Source organism: Neomonachus schauinslandi, chromosome 5, assembly GCF_002201575.2.
Source record: "Neomonachus schauinslandi chromosome 5, ASM220157v2, whole genome shotgun sequence".
Classification (NCBI taxonomy): Eukaryota; Metazoa; Chordata; class Mammalia; order Carnivora; family Phocidae; genus Neomonachus; species Neomonachus schauinslandi.
Window position 1 is genome coordinate 64031470 of NC_058407.1, and position 20298 is coordinate 64051767.

Consider the following 20298-nt stretch of genomic DNA (forward strand, 5'->3'; position numbering starts at 1 on the left):
ACATAGTCTTGTGGGGAATGGGGGAGCCGGCTGGAGGTGAGAACCCTCCCCTCTCCCCCCATCCCCGGGGAGAGCAAATGTAAAACTACTAATTTTTGTGCTTTATATATTCTATATAAATATATCTATTTTCTTTTTACAAAACCAGTTTATAAATGGTAGGGGGGCGTGGGGCGGACACATGGAGCTCCCCTTGTGGGGGGGGCCCCCTCCATTACCCAACCTACCGCCCTTTTCCTCACCCCCTCCTCCCCACCCCCTGGCTGTGACTGCTGTAAGGTGGGGGTATAGAGGCTGGGCAATTCTCACCCCCGTTGTATAGTTGGACTACGTTATAACGCACAAAAGTGAGCTGGCCCCAGGGGGAGCCAGAGGGTGATGGGTTCCCTGCCTCCCTTTCCTTCCCCCTTTCTGCCCAAGCTTGTGCTGCAGTTGAACCTCTTCCTGGGGGGTAGGGGTAGGTTGGGGGTGGGTGAGGCCCCAGACCCCCTCAAGTAGGGAGCGTGGGGATGAAGATGAAGCTTATATGCAGTTCTCTCCTAGGGGCTGTGGGCAAAGGGCATTTTGTAATTAATATTTTCAAGAATCAAATGTCTGGAGTGTAGGGGTGGGCTTGGTGGCGGTGGATGGGCGGGCCTGCTGGAGGGGGAGCAAGGTCGCTGTTGTGATTTTAGGTTTTGTTTTGTTTTGTTTTTGAATTTGGGGGGTTGCGGATTGATGGGGGTAGGGAGATTTTTTTTTTTTTTAAAGCTGCTTCCTCAACTGTTTCAAGCTGCAAATGTTTAAGAGAATAACATCCCCCCACCCCCACAGAAACCACTGTCATTAAATCAGACAGCGGGGAGACTGGGCTGCTGCCCCCAAAGCCATTGGATATTCCTTTTCCGAGAGCAAAAGGTCTAGGCTACAGGGAGGGGGAGATTGGCTCCTGTGAGTCAGGCTCTGGTTGGGGCTTGGGCCCTGGGATTGGGAAGAGGGGATGGGGCAGACTTTGTAAGCATATGCTAGGTATCCGATAGTCCTGTAGAATTTAGTGAAGAAATCTTATACAGTTTTTAATTTTTATATAAACTAACTCAGACCCAGGCTACAAGGTTGGAATTTTGGTTGTTGGTTTTTTTTTGTTTTGTTTTGTTTTTTTTAAGTACCCCGCCTGTATAATTGCATCTGAATTCCCTCCTCTCCCTCCCCCGCCCCCCCCCCCCCCGTGTTTGTATTTTGGGTTGGTTTACACTTGCACATATTCAATTTTCAGTTTTTCCCTTTTACAGTCTTCTCCCCTCACCTCCAGGACCCTCCCCCTTTTTAAAAAATAAATCGCTGACAAGTGTGAATCCCGTGAAGACTTTATTTTGTGTTGTGTGTATCCTGTACAGCAAGGTTGGTCCTTCGTAACAACGGATGAAATGATTCCCTTTTTTAAAGCGCCCTCTCTCCCTCCACCCCCAGCGCTCTGTCCTTGGCATGTTTTGTATCAGCGATCATTCTGAACTGTACATAATTTATGTTGCAAGAGGCAAAGGGCAAGTTTTGGATTTTGCTTCTTCCAAGTTTGTTTTTAAACGACAAATAAAAAAAGAACATTTTAAATACAAGCGGCTCCGTCCAGTCACCCTCGCCGTCCGCGGATCCGGAAGGTCCGAGAGGACCCAGGGGAGGGCGGTTACCGAGGCCAGGCCCCGCCGGAAGAGTGAACTCCCCGCCTTCCGCCCTTGGCTTGCGTGTGTCTGACGTAGGCGGAAGTGGTGTCGCGGTACCGGACGTGGGGCGGGGCCTGAGCCCCCCCTCCGCCCCTCCCCACCGGCTCCCAGAGAGCTTCCTAAAGCGAGCCAAACCAGTCAGCGCCTCTTGAAATGGAGACGGTGAGGAGCACGGGAGGGCGGCGGGGGGCGCTGTGGAGTCCGAGACCCCCGTTAGGGGACAGGGAGGCCTGGGCAGGGACCGGTGCTGCACGAGAAGCCGGGGTCTGTGCTATCCCGTGACCCTGCCCCTCCGCTCCTTCGCTGGGCGCATCTCCTAGGACTGGGCCGCGCGGTGCCTACCTTACGTCCGTGGTACTCTCAGCTCGAGCTGGCAGTGACTCTTTGCTCTCCGTTAGGAACCCGAGCACACCTCGGCGATCTCGGGCCTCCTTTCCTCTGGGCACCTCAAACCTTTAGAGGTTTGCCAGAAAGAGCAGGGTTGTGATCCGGCTTTCCTGGGGAAGGCAGGGGGCTTCCGGGGGACTCCCGCTTGCGGGTAGCACCTGGTCCCCGGTTGTCTGAGTGTGAGCCCTGCAAGCGCTGGCAGGAGGGAGATCAGAAAGACTTTTATGCTGCTTCGAGGTGTCTGGCGAAGTCACATTGCCTTAATAAGACTGAAAAGTGGGCTCTCCCTGAAGGAGGGACTCTTTCAGTGTTACAGGCCGCTGTGTCCCTGGACAAGTTTAGGTTATGCCCCTGCTCTGCGATTCTAAGCAGGCGTGTTGGTATAGATCATTCTTGGCTAGCAGTCACTGACCAATTGTGGCAGGTCCCTGTCATCCTCCCAGAGATGTTGCAAGTAGCCTGCTACATGTTTGGATCCACCGTCACTCTCAGGAGCATTTTCTAGCATCTCGAACCAAATATCCTCTGTCGGGAAGAGTAACTCTTCCGTGTCTTGGTTTTTATCATCTGTTACTGGCAGGTTCATCTTTCTTTGGGTCAGTCCCATGCCCATAGTAATTCCTTTACCACACCCTTTCTCTGCCTGCAGAGAGGTCCTGTCCCTCAAGTTATAAAGGAGAAAACAGTGAAGTGGTAAAGTGATTTGCAGTTGGGCACCCGGGCAAGGGTATCAGCTCTTACAGATTAAGAGAATTTTGAACAAGAATAAAAGGTCTGGGGCGCCTGGCTGGCTCAGTCAGGAGAGCATGTGACATGGACAGGGAGACCAATTTAGAGACTATTGCGGAAGTGAACGGTAAAAGCCTAAGTTAAAACTGTGAAAGTGGAAAGGAGAGAAATGGATTTGAGACATTTCTAACATACCAGCTTAGTTGATAGATGTTAAGGACATGTTTAGGTCATGCCCTGCCCTGCGATTCCAAGCAGACATATTGGCATAGCTCATTCTTGGAGGAATCAATACTACAGTCCTAGACACCTATAGGAGAGCAATGCAAAAAAACAGAGATGGGAGCCCCAGTAAGAATAATAGGATGAAAGGACAGATGCTGTTTTGTACTGAAGCGTTTGAGGAGTCTTTGTGACATCTGTGGTTATCCAGCAAACAATTAGAAATGTGGATCAGGGGGGTGGGGGGGGCACCTGGGTGGCACAGTCAGTTAAGCCTCCAACTCTTGATTTCAACTCAGATCATGATCTCAGGGTCGTAAGATCAAGCCCCACGTCAGGCTCTGCACTCAGTGCCAAGTCTGCTTGAATTTTTCTCTCCCTCTCCCTCTGCCCCTTCCCCCAGCGTGTGTGTGCTCTCTCTCTAAAATAAATAAATAAATCTTTTTTAAAAATGTGGATCAGGAGTTCAAAAGAAACTGTGAGTCCATGTGTCAGATCTAGCCGGTGTCTCTATAATAATACTTTGTACTCCTGTATTACAGTGGTACTTTCTCAGGTTTCCTATGTTATTAAAAGCAAAGAGAAGTGGACATAATTATCCTCCTGTGTGGAGAAACAGGCAGAAAGGTAAAGTCATATTCAATAAGGCCTGACTCTGTTGTGTAGGTTTCTGTATCTCTAGCCGTACCTTACTTTTCTCTCTGTAACTTAATCTTAGGTCTCTCTGTTCACGGGAGTGTGCATCATTATCATTATCAATTTGAGAGTTAAAAAAACAAAACAATTGAGATTTATGTGCAGAACCCCATGCTAGATGGTATGGGTGATACAAAGAAATGTAAAATAGTTCTAGGCTTCCAGGAATTTAAAACCTGTTTGGATGGATAATAAACAAAAAAACTGTAGCACAGTGCAGTATGTAAGTATTATATGATGGGTATAATAAACAGCTACACAAGTAGCTGTTTCTGTGTCTTGGTATAGATCTTTGTGAGACTGTGTTATCATGTGTGTATCTTTACCACTGAACAGCCCTCTCTCCCACTTATAAGTGATGAGGCTGTTGTTCCGATAGCCTTGCCAAAATGCCAGGCCAAGCTGATAGTCTAATGCAGCCCAGAGAGAAGAGAGGGAGATTATTCCCCTTCCCTCCTGCCCACACCTTGACCCATTAGGGGAGGGAAATTTAGATCTGTCCTGCCAACTTGACCCTGTTTACCACCAACCTACCAGGTTCAAGCCAAGGCCTTTAATTTCATGCTACTACAGTAGCTATGTAGGTGAAGTATGCCTTTAAGTTAGTTTTGGTATGTTACCCAGAATAAATGGAGCCAAAACTGTTGATTCCAGTGGATTAAAATTAGCATGACCCCTCCTGGGTTCCTAGATAACAAGGAAATTTCCAAATATTCCCACTTGAGGGAGTCCAGAGATGGTTCTGAAGGTTTCTCTATATTCAAAGCACTCTAATGTCAGACTGTCATGGTCAAAGAAGCTTGGAGAACCAGCATCCTCTGGGCTGTAGGAGCCTTTGACTCACAAGGTGCTAAGAGGAGTCAGGTCCCCAGTTTCAAAACACTTGTTGTCCTCATCCACCCCTCAGTCAGTCAAGCTTTAGCTCTCTGTGACAGTCAGCTGCCGGGATCCTCCCTAGATGTGATCCTGTCTCTCTCTCTCTTTTTTTTTTTAGCGCCCGCGCAGGAAGGGTAGGGGGTGAGGGAGAGCGAGAATCTTAAGCAGGTTCTATGCCCAGCATAGAGCCCGATGTGGGGCTTGATTTCACGACCCTGAGATCATGACATGAGCTGAAATCAAGAGTTGGACGGTTAACCCACTGAGCCACCAGGCACCCCTGATGTGGTCCTCTCTTAATGGTAAAGGGGCATGTCTATGATTCTAGTGTCTACAACTAGGCTTAGGTATTTGGGGGAAAGCAGTATTGTCTCTCTGGCTTCCTTGTTTTTATAAAGTAGATCTGTGAGAACCTTGTGGATTCTCAGATTTTCTGGTCTCAGCTTTTAAGTCTGTTTCATTAGGCATTGTGGTATATAAGGGCATAGGCTTTAGAACCATACAGATATGTGTTCAAACTCCTGTTCTACCTCAGCCATGTGACCTTGGGCATGCTGTTTAATATTTCCTACCTCAGTTTTCTAATCTGTGAAAATGAGGCCAATAATAGTATTTACCTCAGGGTTGTTATGATTAAACGAGATAATATTTTAAGAGGGCCTTATGGTACTTTAAATGACATCATTAGTTCACCAGCCTTTCTCATCATGCTCGGCCAGAATGGATGGAGCCTAGGATAGGCTGAATCTTTGTTCCTCTTTTCTCTCCAGGTCACTTCTTCAGATAGCTCCCCAGCTCTGGAAAATGAGCATCCTCAAGGTAAGTTTACTGAAGAAAGGAAACCGCTACGAAAGCAATAGCCCAATCCTAACTTGTCCTCAGCGATGCTTTTGAATCTCTCTCAGGATGCCCCCTGGGAAAAATCAAAACTGGGCCAGATAATGTGCCAAACCATAACGAATCAGGATTAGTAATTTGGCAGGATCACCCAGGAATAAATCTTGGGCAGGGTGGGAATGACTAATATTTTCAATTATCAAACCACTGAAATTTTTGAGGGAAAACTTCCATAGGCAACTCTGGGCTGGCTAACCATGTATCAGTGGTGCCTGGTATTTTCTGATTAGCCCAGAAACAATGCCACTAGGATTTTATCATCCAGTGAGCTCCCTAAAGCCACTGAGTGTACACAAGAAATTATAGAAAGGCCTTGAAAGCCCTTAAAACTAGTCTAGAAATAGAGGCACTAAACCCTAAAATCCAGGGCAGAGGAGAAGGTATTCTAGCACCTGCCCAAATAACTGGTTAGAATGGAATGGTCCAACCCTAGACTATCTAGAAAGAAGCAGAACTTATAGGCACCTCCCTTAGAGGATTTTATCCAGGAACACTCCTAGGTCTTCCCAGGACATGTTTATGACATTAGGAGTACATGCTTTCTCAGAGAATTGAAATATGGGCTGGGATCGTAGGACGTATTATTAAGGGTCTATGAGTTCTCCACAAGAATTTTTAAATGCTCTGTTTTCATTTTGTTGGTATCCTAAAAAGTTAATATAGTCATATTTGAATTATCTGGGTGATATCTTCATAATTGAGTACTGCCACATGATATCAGTGCCTATTTTATGTTTCTGAGTACATTTGCAGTAGCACCAAGGCAAGAGTCAAAAACTCAAATTGTGAACCAAGCAGTGCTATAGGCTGCATATGACTATGACAACCTTTTAGATCCCATCATGTCTAAAAGGAGGCAGCAACTGTCCAGGTCTTGTCAATTGTCACTGTTCAGAAATTCAAGCCTAGTGTGGTCAGATCTGATTTTGAAAAAAATGGAGAATTTGGGTTTTTATGTCAATCTCCACATTTTTACAATTGGGGAACTGATTTAAATTATTTTTAAAATACTGAGAAAGCCAAATCAAATATGTTTATAATTCTGTGGCCTAAAATGATGGTATTTAACTCTCAGTGGAACATGTCTTAAACTGGCATCAAAAGGCATGTTCTTGGGAACTCCTTAGCCCAGCCACCTCGGGCAAGGCAGGGGAGTTCCCAGGTGGGGGACACTTGGGACACTGGAGTCCCACAGAGGCCAGCAGCATGGGGCCACAAGAGGTTTCCTTTGAAAAACAATAGTGGGCTTCATTTAAAGATGGTGGATGGAGTACATGCATCTACTTTTGTTCCTTCACAAAAACCTACTAAAGCCACCATAAAAGAATTTTTTTCAAAAGGTACAAACCCACCAGAATAGGGAGAATAAGAGAGGAGACAATAGTAATTGGAAATTGGAAAACAGATGCAAGAGTGGTAAATCATTTAGCAGACCTGAGAAAACTGAATTACAGACTAGCAGCAGGGAAGGCCAAGAGAAGCACTGGAGATCTAAGAAGCAGTTAGATTCAGAGACTCCCTACTCCACTGAGTGCAGCTAGGAAACTCCTCCTCCCAACTCTGGCAAAGACTGGAGGTCTGGGGAGGGGTTCAGGCCCAGTTGAGGGCTGAAATACTATACTAAACACGGGAGCATGAAGCGAACTGCACTGGATGCTGAGATCCCAGTCCTTTCCCTAATCTAATTTCCAGAATGCTGACAGAAAAGACTTCACCCTCTAAGCACAAGACCGAATAAATAATCTTCTCCAGAATTCCCTTGAAGGGAAAGCCCTAAAAATACGAGTATTGAATGTTCCCCATCTAAACGGCTCACAGTCAACAAGACTTAATGTGTACCCTTGAGCAGCCAATCAACTTTAAAGACTGTACTCTGGGGCGCCTGGGTGGCTCAGTGGGTTAAACATCTGCCTCCAGCTCAGGTCATGATCTCAGGGTCCTGGGATCCAGCCATTGGACCCCCTGCTCAGCAGGAAGCCTGTTTCTCCCTCTCCCTCTGACCCTCTCCTCTCCCCCTCCCTGCTTGTGCTCTCTGCTCTCTCTTGTGCTCTGTCTCTCAAATAAATAAATAAAATCTTAAAAAAAAAAAAAAAAGACCACACTCTTAGAATATGGTTTGAATGCTCCTTTAAACCAAGGATAACCAGACATCTAAAGAAAGCATCTAAAATAGGGGCGCCTAGGTGGCTCAGATGGTTAAGCATCTGCCTTCGGCTCGGGTCATGATCCCAGGGTCCTGGGATCGAGCCCCATATCTGGCTCCTGGCTCAGCGGGGAGCCTGCTTCTCCCTCTGCCTCTCCCCCTGCTCATGCTCTCTCTCTCTCTATCTCTGTGTCTCAAATGAATAAATAAAATCTTAAAAAAAAAATTTTTTTAAATGTTTAAAAAAAAAAAGAAGAAAGCCTCTAAAATAAAAAGTGATCCAAACTGCTCCCCCCCCACCCGAAGAAACAAGCAGGGGAAAGAAGCAACAGAAAGAAGAAGTCAATGCATAGAGAAGAAAACTTTAAAAATTAACATTAATATAACTCAGATAAAGAACCTATTTCCACCATGCAACAAATAGAGGATGTCATGTTTTTTTAAAAGGAATTTTCAGAAAAGAAAGAGGAGCTCTTGGACATTAAAAATATAATAGCAAAAATTTTAAAGTAAGGAGTTTTGGAAAATTAAGTTGGGGAAGACTCCAAAAAAGTAGAATTAAAAAAGAAGTGTGGTGCCTGAATGGCTCAGTTGGTTAAGCGTCCGACTCTTGATTTCGGCTCAGGTCATGATCTCAGGGTTGTGAGATCGAGCCCCACGTTGGGCTTTGCGCTGGGCTTAGAGTCTGCTTAAGATTCTCTCTCTCCCTCTCCCTCTGTCCCTCCTGCCCCCTCAAAAAAAAAAAGTGGGGTGCCTGATTGACTCAGTGGGTGGAGTGTGTGGCTCTTGATCTTAGGGGCTGTGATTTCAAGTCCCATGTTGGGTGTAGAGATTACTAAAAAATAAAATCTTTTTTAAAAGCCCCCAAAATCAAAGAAGTGAAAAAAAGAAAAAGAAGCATAAACTAGGAGAGATAAGATATTTTATTTAACAACAGTAACAACAAAAACAACTCACCAAACAAGAACAACCTTAAAGGGTCAGTCTAGGAAGTCTGATATCTAAATAATAGGAATTACAGAAAGAGAAAAAGGACAACACAGAGGGAAGGAAACGATCAAGGAAATAATTCAAGAACATTTCCTGGAACTGAAGGGCATTAGTTTTCATATTGAAAAGACTCACTGAGTATTCAGCACAGTGGATGAAACAGACCCACCCAAAGCACAATCATCATGAGATTTCAAAACACTGGAAACAAAGAGAAGATCCTGAGTTTCCAGAGAGGAAAACAAACAAACAAACAAACAAACAAAAACAAGTTACATAAAAAGAATCAGAATTGCCTTGGACTCTCAACACACCAGAAACTAGAAGGCAGTGGGGGCAGTGCCTTCAACATTCTTCAGGAAAATAAATCCAAACCTAGAATTCTATATCCAGCCTAATTATACATCAAAGATGAGGGTAAAATAAAGATACCTGCAGGCTGCAAGGTCTCAAAAAATTTACCTCCCATGCACCCTTACTCAGGAAGCTACAGGAAGATGTATACCACCAAAACAAGGAAGAAAGAAAAAAAAAGATGAAAACATAGAGTACAGGACACAGGAGTGCCAATACAGGAGAGACATGAAAGGGGGCCCCTGGATGGCGACGAAGGAAGATCTCAGGAGGACAGCTGTGCACACCAGCAAACCAGCACAGATTTGAGCAGGTCAGAAGACTCCTGAGAGAATTCTTTGGGTGGTTTACATTGATAGACTATCTAGTGCTTCTGAATATCTTGAAAGGAGATCTAAACAACTGGTAAAGAGTTTGGGGTTGAATTAGTTATGAATACTTGAATCAGTTATAAAAAACAAAAAGACAAGACAGTTATTAACTCCAGGGAAAACAAAGTTGTGAAAGAAAGAAAAAAAAAAGCCAGGAGTGTACCATTGGGCTTAGCTCCGAATAAGGAATATTCAGTCAAAATTATTTAAATACTAATGTAACCAACATTATAGTTTAACTTCTGGAAGAATGGGGAGATGGGAAGTGCATGTTTGTGTTGGGGTCCTGGTAGGAGGGAGAACTAAAAATTCTCATATTCCTTGGATAATAATAGATAATGCCCCAAAATGGAAAAATAAACCCAGCAATATAAGGTTGTTATTTGCAGCCCTAGTAATAAGTGCCAAAATAATCAGCTAAAAGAGGTCTCATCTCTGAGGAGGGATAAGACAGGGCAGTAGGTGCCAGGGACTGCAGTTTTTCTTAACAGAATCTCCAAAACTGTTTGGCTTTTTAAACAGTGTACCTGTATAACGGGTAAGAAATTAAACACTAAAAACAACTGGCATAGGATTTAAGATCATGAACTTTGGACTCAGGTCTGTGTTTAAGTCTTGCCACTTACTAATGGTGTGACCTTGAGCAGTTTATTTATCTGCTTCCCACCTGTTTTCTCATCTGAAAAATGAGGACAGTATTTGCTTTACAGATTTGTTGTAAGGATTAAATGATGTGATATTTTTAAAGTACACATAGCGTAGTACATAGCACATTCAGATGATTATTTTCTGGGTTGCTTCTCCAGTTTAGAGCAAGCAATTAAAGTCAGAGGAATGGACAGGTAAACACAGCCAGGGTCTCCTATTTGTCTAGAGTAGGTGGGATGATTTCTGATTCAGAGGGTCATCCCAAGATGGACTCTCAGGGCGTTTGGGGCCAGGTTAATTAAGCACTGGGCTCCAACTGAGTGTTGATCTGAAATAGCCCAACTTCTCATCTGTAGATCTTAGAAGAATTTTAAGCTTACTTGAATATTAAGAAGCTTAATTACATCTTAACTGAGAAAAGAGAACAAGTGAAAATGTGCTTAAATATATGAAAGGGGAAATTTAAGTTAAAGATGAGAAAAAACTTTTAGACTAGAAGAGGTCAATGAAAGATATTAATAGATTTTCTGTTTTAGTAGCCATCTTTTGCCTGAGGAGCCTGTAGAGTCCTACCTGGATTTGGGGGTTGTATGAAATAGTTTCTAAGGGGTTTATCTAGTTTTTCTGGGAACAATAGGAACAAAACAGATAGAAAAGGGGCCTTATAAAAAAGCAGGCTCTAAATATTTGAACAACTACACTTTTATTTTCTGCCTCTTTTGATTGTGAGTCGTTGCATGGAAGGAAGCTTCTAACTATCCCACCCTATGCAGAGACCCCAGAATCCAACAATAGTGTGTATACTTCCTTCATGAAGTCTCATCGCTGCTATGACCTGATTCCCACAAGCTCCAAATTGGTTGTATTTGATACTTCCCTGCAGGTGGGTGAAATCCTCTTCTCCCATCCCCCTTCCTAGGAGCCTCTGGTTCAAAAACTCTCATCCTATCTCATCCCAAGGGTAATATCCTTGTCCTTATATGGGTTTAGTCTCATGTTTTCCCTAACATACCCAACCCCTGTTCTTTTAAAGTCTTGCACCCTGTGAATTTTCCTTTGTGATGATTTCTCTTTTGGCTACAGGTGAAGAAAGCTTTCTTTGCTTTGGTGACTAATGGTGTACGAGCTGCCCCTTTGTGGGATAGTAAGAAGCAAAGTTTTGTAGGTAGGCAAAAGTTTCTGGTACACAATATTATTGGCATCTTGTGCTGGGCAGGGAGAGAAACTTTGAGCAGTGCTGAGGGATCTTGTCTTGGCTTCTAGGCATGCTAACCATCACCGATTTCATCAATATCCTGCATCGATACTATAAATCAGCCTTGGTAAGACACCGAAGCCCAATGACCCAAGTCCCTCATTCCTAGTTCCTTTCTTCCAAGCAAACTACAAGGGGTTAATGAAGCAGAGAGATCAAATCTCAAGTCCTGTGCTTCTGTTTCCAGGTACAGATCTATGAGCTGGAAGAACACAAGATAGAAACTTGGAGAGGTATGTAGAGAACTGGGGGTTGTAAAAGGAAAAAGGGATGGAGAGTTTCCTTGGAAATGGTTTTCCATACCAGTATTTTGTGAACCTCCCTTTCCCCTTCAGAGGTGTACCTACAGGATTCCTTCAAACCACTCGTCTGCATTTCTCCTAATGCCAGGTGAGTTCCAGCTACCCATTTGTCCAGAAGGGGAAGAACCTTGCCACCAGGGTAGCTAAAGCCCTAGATACCCAAAGATCCAGGGGCAGAAGAGAAACAATACTCTCCTCCCAAACACACACACATTCACACACTCTATAGGTCGGTTTAAACACTGCTCCCTTCTCCCAATCATCAGTTTTCCCTGTTTATAAATACACTCTTAGAAGCTATTTACTCAGCTCAAGCTCAGCACTGTGGGACTTATCATTATCCCCACCTTCCCACAGCTTGTTCGATGCTGTCTCTTCATTAATTCGAAACAAAATCCACAGACTGCCAGTTATTGACCCGGAATCAGGCAACACTTTGTACATCCTCACCCACAAGCGCATCCTCAAGTTCCTCAAATTGTTTGTAAGTGTCCTCAGCCTGGTTTTTACTTTTTTTTTTTTTTTTTTTTTTAAGAGAGAGAGCAGGGGAGGTGTGGGGGTGGATGAAGAGGGAGAAAGAGAATCTTAAGCAGGCTCCACACCCAGCACAGAGCCTGACACGGGGCTCAATCTCATGGCCCTGAGATCGTGACCTGAGCTGAAATCAAGAGTCAGAAACTTAACTGACTGAGCCACTGGGTGCCCCTGGTTTTTACTTCTTATATACTGGGTTGGAGGGGTATCCAAGGGTGGTGTGGGGGTTCTTGAAGATGAAGCTGATAGTTCTCTCCTCAGATCACTGAGTTCCCCAAGCCAGAGTTCATGTCTAAGTCTCTGGAAGAGCTACAGATTGGCACCTATGCCAACATTGCTATGGTCCGCACCACCACGCCTGTCTATGTGGCCCTGGGCATCTTTGTTCAACACCGAGTCTCAGCACTGCCAGTAGTAGATGAGAAAGGTGAGAGAGTACGCAGAACGAGAGGGAAGACTCCAGGGAAGCCGGGGTGGTTCTGGGAAAATCTGCTGTCCCTCAGCTCAGCCCGGAGGGTGATGCTATAGGCAGGGGGAGCCTTGGATGCCAGATCCTCCTTGCTGATCTGCCTCTGTCCCCCTAGGGCGTGTGGTGGACATCTACTCCAAGTTTGATGTTATCGTGAGTGATTGCGGAGGGGCTGGGAGGTAGGGAAAGGGGCGGGGTGTTGAATGTGGAGAGGGAGAAGAAGAGAGTCTCTTCTGGGACCTAAGGGTTTTAGAAGCTTCTAAAGCTTCTAAGCTTTCAAATCCAATTTGAAAAGGAATGAGTTGGGTGTGGCTTGTGGGCAAGGCTAACAACTGCCCTGAATCCCTCTGGCGCGGTTGGGTGGACTCAGGGTTTGGGGGCTGGCTTCCTTGCTTCCCCGCAAGCACCTTCCTCTCTCTCCCCAGAATCTGGCAGCAGAAAAGACCTACAACAACCTAGATGTGTCTGTGACCAAAGCCCTACAACATCGATCCCATTACTTTGAGGGTGTCCTCAAGTGCTACCTGCACGAGACTCTGGAGACCATCATCAACAGGCTGGTGGAAGCAGAGGTAGGGGGGCCACTGACTCAGAAGGAGCTGAGGGGAGCAGCTTTGAGTGTGGGGTTTGGCAAGGTGGGTAGGGGTTGAAGGGCTCATCCTAACTGAGGCCATCACTAAACATCCCTTTTCTCCCTTGTTGCTCTGTGCAGGTTCACCGGCTTGTTGTGGTGGATGAGAATGATGTGGTCAAGGGGATTGTATCACTGTCTGACATCCTGCAGGCCCTGGTGCTCACAGGAGGAGAGAAGCCCTGAGCTGGGGAAGGGGTCAGGCAGCACCAGGGGATATGCCCCACTCACTGCCTGCCCAAAGTTCTAGGAACCACAGGTGAAACCTTGAGAGAATTGTGACTCTCTTCCCTGCTCGGGAGCTGGGGAGGGTGCGGGGGGAGGAAGGAGAATGGATTTTTAGCTGTCCTTATCCTCATGCATACAGCCTAGCCCATCCTAGCCCCAGCCCTCTTAGATGTAGCCCCCTTTCTGAGTGAATGATGGGCTGTGTGCCCCTCAGGCTAATTCTGATCTCTGAGAGATCCCCAGACCTCACCCAGCCTTTGCCTCTCTCTCTGCCCCTGACTCCACCCTAAGATAATAGCACAACAAAACTCTTCCTAAGATATTTTTATTCATCCTGTTTCATGCTATATGGAGGAGGCTGAGTCCATTTAGTGACATTTCTTCCCATAATGGGAGTGGGGAGGATTGTGGGGAGGAGGGCCTTTGGGTTCCTGTGCTATGTGCATATGAAGGGAGATGGGGGTTAGGTGGAGGAGGAGGGCAGAGTGATTAGCTGAGGTTATTGCTTTTCATGGCAAACCTAATTAAAATGACAGGAACCTCTTCATGGTGTTGCTTGATTGTTTGATTCTTGTAGTTGATAGACACTACTGCTCCAACCAGCCTACCTCACATGGCCTCTTCAACTCATTACTCACAACAACAGGAATAATGGCACACACACATACACACACATACATATGTAAAACTCTGTCAGGCACCATGCTCGGTGCTTTACATCTATTCGTTCATTTAAGCCTCAGAACAACAGTAGATAGGATTCCAGTTTTACAGATTAAAAAAACAAAAACAAAAACTGAGGCAGAGAGGCTAAGTAACCGGCCCAACGCCACACAGCTGGTAAAATGTAGAGCTAGGATTTGTACCCAAACAGTTTGGCCCCAGAGCGCCTGCTCTTTACCACTACACTAGACTTACTGGCTTTCCAACTCTCCATTCATAACTGTTTCCCACCCTATTCCCATTAGTTCTCCTTATTACCTCGCTTTCTCCTCTGCCTGAATCATAGCTGGGACCCCAGGAAAATCTCCTAACAGCGTTAGGTTTCCAGAGAATAGAGAGACTGAGGGTCTCCTGGAGGCAGAGAGACATGCCACCGTCATCAACTTTTCTTAGTCAGGGAAGGTTGTGTTTGAATTTTGCTGAGCTGGCACTGTCTTTGAACCTACAAAATGCCTTACCATTCTTCCAAGGTGAGAATGAGCTGGGGGGTCGGGGAGCAGACTCTACCTGTGCTGAAACCATGTGAGCCAAAACAGTCAGCACCAAATACCTTAAGGACTGCTAGACAGTTGGGCCTGAGCCAAATTTTGGGTACCATCTCACCACTGACTTGCAGGTTTGATACCATTTCCTATCCAAGACCAGAAGCAATCTCAGAGTACCTCCTAGCCCCTACCTAACCTCTCCCTACCTACGAATTCTGAGGAACCCTGCCATACCATACCGGTTCCTCCAAAGTAGGCTTCCTCATGGCTCATGGGGAAAAGTGTCAAGGCAGCTGCCAGGGCTGCCCTCCTGGCTTTGGAGAAAGCCCCTGCTTCTGCATTCACCTCTTCACAGCTCACAGCACATTCCCAGACTTGGGGGAGGGAGGCTTCCAAGTTATTAGAATTAGGGTATGTTTATGTGTGTGGGGGTGAGTGCATGGTGGAAAGGACAGATGTCATCTTATGTCACATTCCATCACGGAGGGTTTGTCTAGGGAGGAGGCAAGGGCTTTAAAAAGCCCTAGGACTCTGGGGGGACCTGGGTAGAAGGAAGCACCTCCAAGCAAAGAGCCACCAGAGTGCAGCTGGTAGGTGTGTAAAGTGGGGGAGGGGAGTGTTGTCAAATGGTGGGAATAGGGGCTGTTTGGGTTATCTCTAAAGGTTCATATTAGGGAGCAGGGGGCCTGGGTTTGGTTGCTTTGGTTCTCATGAAGTCAGTCTCTGCCCCCACAACAACCCTCCTGGCCCCATCCTCTTAAAAGGAAGGGTCTGTATCCGAAGGGCTGCATGATCTTCTGCCTCTCCCATTCTCCCCTAAAACCCAACCCATCAGTCTCAAAATCTGAGGATGGAGCAAAAAGAAAGACAAGGGACAAAATTAAAGAGCCTCATAGCCTATTCTTACCTATTCCTCTCAAAAGAGGCAAATTATCCCTTCTTCCTCAGGAACCATTGCCATACACACTCTTCTCCCACCTCCCTGCACCCCTCCCCTCCACTGGAGCTGCTGCCATGGTTGCCAGGCATGGTTGCTAAGTCTCTGCATGGAAGGGTTGGCGTGGGCTGTGCTGCCACCAACATTACCATGGTGAATCAGGGGACACCTGGTATAGGCTTGGGGGGAGGGATCATGGGGATGTAAGCAACACCCTCTGCCCCTGGGACAGAATGAGTGGAACAGGTGAGCATCTTGAGCACCACTTCAGGTGGGGGCTAAGTGAGCTAGGCATTGTGGTAGTGGTGATGATGGGGAGCTCTACGCTAGGAAACGGGGGCCACTTTTATCATTTCAGTTGCTAGGGGATGGTTTTCCAAGGGAGCACGCCATTCTTCCTCCATCCGTTCTGAAAGGTTGCAAATACATAAGTCCCTTAGTCTGTCCTCCATAAGGCTGAGCAGAGCTGTGTGGGCACAGAACAGTATGACCCCCAAGTCCTGGCTTCTGGATCAGGGGAGAGAGCCTGCTGCGGGGAGAAGGCTCCATAGGTGCCCAAGGACAAACATCTAGAATAGGAGCGTGGGACAGTTCGGATGGCCAAGACAGACTGCTGTGTCCTACCAGCAGCCCTGGGCTGCAACACAGAGAGGGTAAGGAGTTAAAGGTGTGGGGGTCACCCTTTCTGAGCTTGGGGGAGGCAGCTCTCCCCCAGAGTCACATAAAAGCTGCGTGAAAGCTACCGCCTCCTCCCTCCACCGCATGGAAGCTGGTTACTCATCTCTGCACCCGAACAGTCCCTGCCGCTAAAAATAGACCCCCTGCACCCCAACCCCATGGAAACCAGCAGAGAGTGGCAGGCAGGGACCTTGAGTTCCATTCCCGTCACCTCCTAAAGTCCGAGGCAGGAAGTCAGTGGCAGAACCCTGGTGGTGGGGCACCCCGACAAGCAGAAGAGTGAAGGGTTAAAACGACAGGAACGTTGAAGAAATGGGGGTGGGGGAAGGGCACCGTCAGCTTGGCAAAAATAAGAAGTCCCCTGCCCACTCGCGCAGGTCCCATCAGGCTTGGGGGACATGAGCAGTGGGAAGGGGCGCCCAATCCCGGGCCCCAGGGGGCGGCCGTGCACATGGGGGAGGTAGCAGCGCGGTGCCGTCCGCGCCGCACCGTGTCACATGCGCGCGCGCACACACACACAGACAGGCACACACGTGTGCCCGGGTATATATAGTCCCCAGTCTCTGGGCCCGTCGCTCTGCAGTGGGCGCCGGCTCCTCGGGCTGGGAGGGGGCTCTCGGGGCGGGTGGGAGGGTGGGGGGCCGGGGTGGGGTGGGGCAGGATGCTGGATGGCCAGCTATTCTCCGAGGGGCCCGACAGCCCCCGGGAGCCCCAGGATGAGGAGTCTGGCAGCTGCCTCTGGGTGCAGAAATCCAAGCTGCTGGTGATCGAAGTGAAGACTATTTCCTGTCATTATAGTCGCCGCGCCCCTCCTCGACAGCCCATGGACTTCCAAGCCAGCCACTGGGCCCGTGGGCCCCAGAGCCGCACGTGAGTGAAGGAGGGGTGACGGGCGACGGGAAGAGAGCGGTGGGGCGGGGAGTGGGGTCCGGACCTCCCCGCAGGCACCAGCCAGTGCTGCTGGCCCCCTTTCTCTTTCCCACGCCTCCCCCTACCGCAACCCGAGGGCTGGGGCCTGACTCTTCCCGCATTGTTTTGGGGGGCAAGAGTGGGTGTGAGAAAGGGCAGGAGGTGAGATGGGGCAGACGCTGTTAAAGTGTGCATGGAGAGATGGTGAGGAGTCCGGCTTCGACTTCAGCCCTAACATATACGCACGTGCACACGGGCACACACTCACACACACCCCTCCACACGGCTGCCCCAAATGGTCTCCAGTGCTCCCAGCTCCCCGGACCTCGGCTCCCTTCCCCCACAAACTGCTCACCTGGGTTCCTGCTCATTGTCCCAGGTGTGGGCCGCGCCCGGGATCCCCTGAGCCACCGCCCCGCCGTCCCTGGGCCTCCAGGGTGCTGCAGGAGGCGACCAACTGGCGGGCGGGGCCCCCGGCCGAGGCCCGAGCCCGGGAGCAAGAGAAAAGGAAAGCGGCATCGCAGGAGCGGGAGGCCAAGGAGACCGAGCGAAAAAGGCGCAAGGCTGGTGGGGCCCGAAGGAGCCCCCCCGGTCGGCCCCTCCCGGAACCTCGGAACGCCCCTCGGGTGGCCCAGCCTGTAGGGCCCCCAGCTCCCTCACGACCAGAGCGCCTGGGGCCGGCGGGGCGACCGCCCCGTCCATCCGCGCAGCCGCAGAGCGACCCAGGGGCGGCGTGGGCGGGGCCCTGGGGAGGTAGGCGGCCAGGGCCCCCCAGCTACGAGGCTCACCTGCTGCTGAGAAGCGCAGCCGGGACAGCCCTGCGACGACGCTGGGACCGCCCGCCACCCTACGTGGCTCCACCTTCTTACGAAGGCCCCCACAGGACCTTGGGGTCTAAGCGAGGCCCCGAGCCCTCCCAGGCGCCAGCCTCAGCAGCCTCTGCTCCGACTCCGGCCAAGACAGAGGGAGGGTGCGCAAAGAAGAGGCTGGATCCTCGGATCTACCGGGACGTCCTCGGGGCTTGGGGTCTCCGACAGGGGCGGGGTCTCTTGGGGGGATCCCCAGGCTGTGGAACAGCCGGGCCGAGGCTGGAGTCCGGCAAGGGGGCCGCGAAGAAAAGCCTGGGGCTGGCCACTGCTGGCCTGAATAGTGGAAGCGACGGCCATCCCCGAGCCAAAGCTGCTGGGAGCCCAGGCACGGAGACAGCTCCCGGGGGGGTGGCCACTGCGACTCCCAGCCCCCCGCGTCCCGCCCCCAGGTCCAGGCCCCATTTCAAGGGGTCCGGGGAAGGGAAAGAAAATAGGGAACGGGGCTGGCTCCCCAAATGCTGGATTCCCTCCCTTAAAAAGCAGCCGCCCCGACATAGCCAGACCCTCCCCAGACCCTGGGCTCCAGGAGGCACGGGGTGGAGAGAGTCCTTAGGTCATAGAGAGGGGGCCGGACCTGAGACCTCGGAGGGTTGGAAGGGGACCCGCCGCGCCCACACCCTGCCCCGCAGTTCCCGCGGCCGTGCTCGGGGAGAAGGCGTCTTTGTCATTGACGCCACGTGCGTGGTGATACGGTCACAGTATGTTCCAACCCCTCGAACCCAGCATGTACAGCTTTTGCCCGATGGGGTGCCGCGCGTCGTGGGGGATGCCCCTAATCAACCGAAGCCCAACAAGGAGGAGGGCGAGGGAGCCGCGGCCTTTCCCCACCCTTGGCAAAAACTGCTCTTGAGCAGTCGCCTTTCACACCAGTTCGTTGGGGGGCGCGGGTTCGAAGCCGAGGGCGGGAAGCCCGCGGACTCCTCCTTGGAGGAGCGCGCCTCCCGCATCCTGGGGCTCCCGGTTGGCGAAGTAAACCTTCAGGACGCCCCCACGCCGCCAGGTAGCCCAGAGCGCTCAGCCTCAGGCCCAGCGGCTTCAGGAGGCACGGTCAGTGCCGAGGGCTCGCAGCAAGTGGCGGCGGTCCCACGGCGCGCGGCCCGGGGCTGGGCGCGGACCCCAGGGCCCTACGCCGGGGCCCTGAGGGAAGCCGTATCCCGCATCCGCCGTCACACCGCCCCAGACTCGGACTCCGACGAAGCTGCGGAGCTCAACGTCCACAGCGGCTCTTCTGATGGAAGCGACACAGAAGCCTCGGGCGCCTCCTGGCGAAATGAGCCGCCCCGGCCCGGGGAAGACGGGAAGACAGCCGAGCTGAGCGACAGTATCCGAGAGATTCTAGATGTCATCAGCCGAACAGAGGAGGCCCTCTTCGGGACGAGGGACACTAAGGAGATCCCACAGGGAAATAGGGAGCGGCAGTGACAGGCCCTTTCTTGTATTTGTGTTCCCCACTTTTCCATCCCTGGGCCCGCTGGTCCTCTTTCTTCCTCACAGACTTCCTTGTACCCCCTTACCCAGAGTCGTTCCCATACTTGAAATAGAAGCCACCCAAATGAAAGGAAAGGGAACATATGCCAATTCGTGATTTCTTTCTTTCCTTTTCTTCCTTCCTTCTTTCTTTCTTTCTTTCTTTCCCTCTTTCTTTCTTTTTTTTTCTTTCTCATGACAGGTGAGGATGAGCAGTAGACTTTAATGCCTGCTCCATTCAGGGCACTGGGGGAAGGTCTTCAGCAGGGGCAGATGCACTAGGTGTGGAGCAGAGTAGGTGGCCTAGCCAGGATCAGGCGGGAAGGCAGGGATGTTATAGTCATAGGGCAACTTTAGGGCAGGATCTTGGGGCTTGGAGGGAGAAAGTGATGGAGAGGGTTCTGACTGAGGTGACCAGGTGACATAGAGGCCCTTGGCAGAAGAGGAAGGGATCCAGATACAAACAGCAAAACAGGAAGAGGGCTCACTTTGGTGTCACACGCCTTGGGATAAGTTCATCCCTGATGCTTTGGATCCTTGGGGGCGGCTTTTATCTCACCCTCTCCTCCACAGGCCAAGAAAGAGAATTGGGAATAAATGAACAGAGTCTAAGGGTCCCTCAGATGGCTTCATTGTCACCTGCACTCATTCTCCATATTCAAGAGACTGTCCAGGGTTTGCAGAAGATCTGAGCAAATGGGTACGGGCTTCTATCCCAGTCTCTTAGGTTTGGGTGAGGGCTCCTCAAGGCAGAGCAGGATGGTGGCCTTGTCACTGTCCCTGGCCTGTGGTGGTCCT

The 20298-nt window shown here is 49.5% G+C and overlaps 2 protein-coding genes across 4 annotated transcripts; both read left to right on the forward strand.

Moving 5' to 3' along the window:
* Positions 1-1763: 1763 nt before the first annotated feature.
* On the forward strand, positions 1764-13982 carry PRKAG1 (protein kinase AMP-activated non-catalytic subunit gamma 1). 3 transcript variants are annotated; one of them, XM_044914859.1, is made up of 12 exons: positions 1764-1862; positions 5381-5429; positions 10787-10896; positions 11097-11178; positions 11256-11335; positions 11456-11501; positions 11604-11658; positions 11928-12054; positions 12366-12531; positions 12689-12726; positions 12999-13145; positions 13286-13982. In XM_044914859.1, the coding sequence occupies exons 1-12, from the start codon at positions 1854-1856 to the stop codon at positions 13388-13390; spliced, it is 1014 nt and encodes a 337-aa protein (XP_044770794.1). In that variant the 5' UTR covers positions 1764-1853; the 3' UTR covers positions 13391-13982. The 3 variants fall into 3 exon arrangements, with proteins under 3 accessions (XP_044770794.1, XP_021560594.1, XP_044770795.1); XM_021704919.1 differs by having other exon boundaries at positions 11277-11335; XM_044914860.1 differs by lacking the exon at positions 10787-10896 and having other exon boundaries at positions 11277-11335.
* A 2934-nt stretch (positions 13983-16916) lies between these two features.
* Positions 16917-19455, forward strand: DDN (dendrin). The gene is made up of 2 exons (XM_021704918.1): positions 16917-17125; positions 17544-19455. The coding sequence occupies exons 1-2, from the start codon at positions 16917-16919 to the stop codon at positions 19453-19455; spliced, it is 2121 nt and encodes a 706-aa protein (XP_021560593.1).
* The last annotated feature ends 843 nt before the right edge of the window (positions 19456-20298 follow it).

Bases quoted from the DNA above. Each gene is read 5' to 3' on its own strand.
- DDN (XM_021704918.1), top strand. From the start codon at position 16,917: ATGCTGGATGGCCAGCTATTCTCCGAGGGGCCCGACAGCCCCCGGGAG. The intron at 17,126-17,543 runs GTGAGTGAAGGA...TCATTGTCCCAG, and splicing joins CGTGGGCCCCAGAGCCGCAC to GTGTGGGCCGCGCCCGGGAT.
- PRKAG1 (XM_044914859.1), top strand. The intron at 11,179-11,255 runs GTAGGCAAAAGT...AGCAGTGCTGAG, and splicing joins TAAGAAGCAAAGTTTTGTAG to GGATCTTGTCTTGGCTTCTA. The intron at 11,336-11,455 runs GTAAGACACCGA...TTCTGTTTCCAG, and splicing joins GATACTATAAATCAGCCTTG to GTACAGATCTATGAGCTGGA.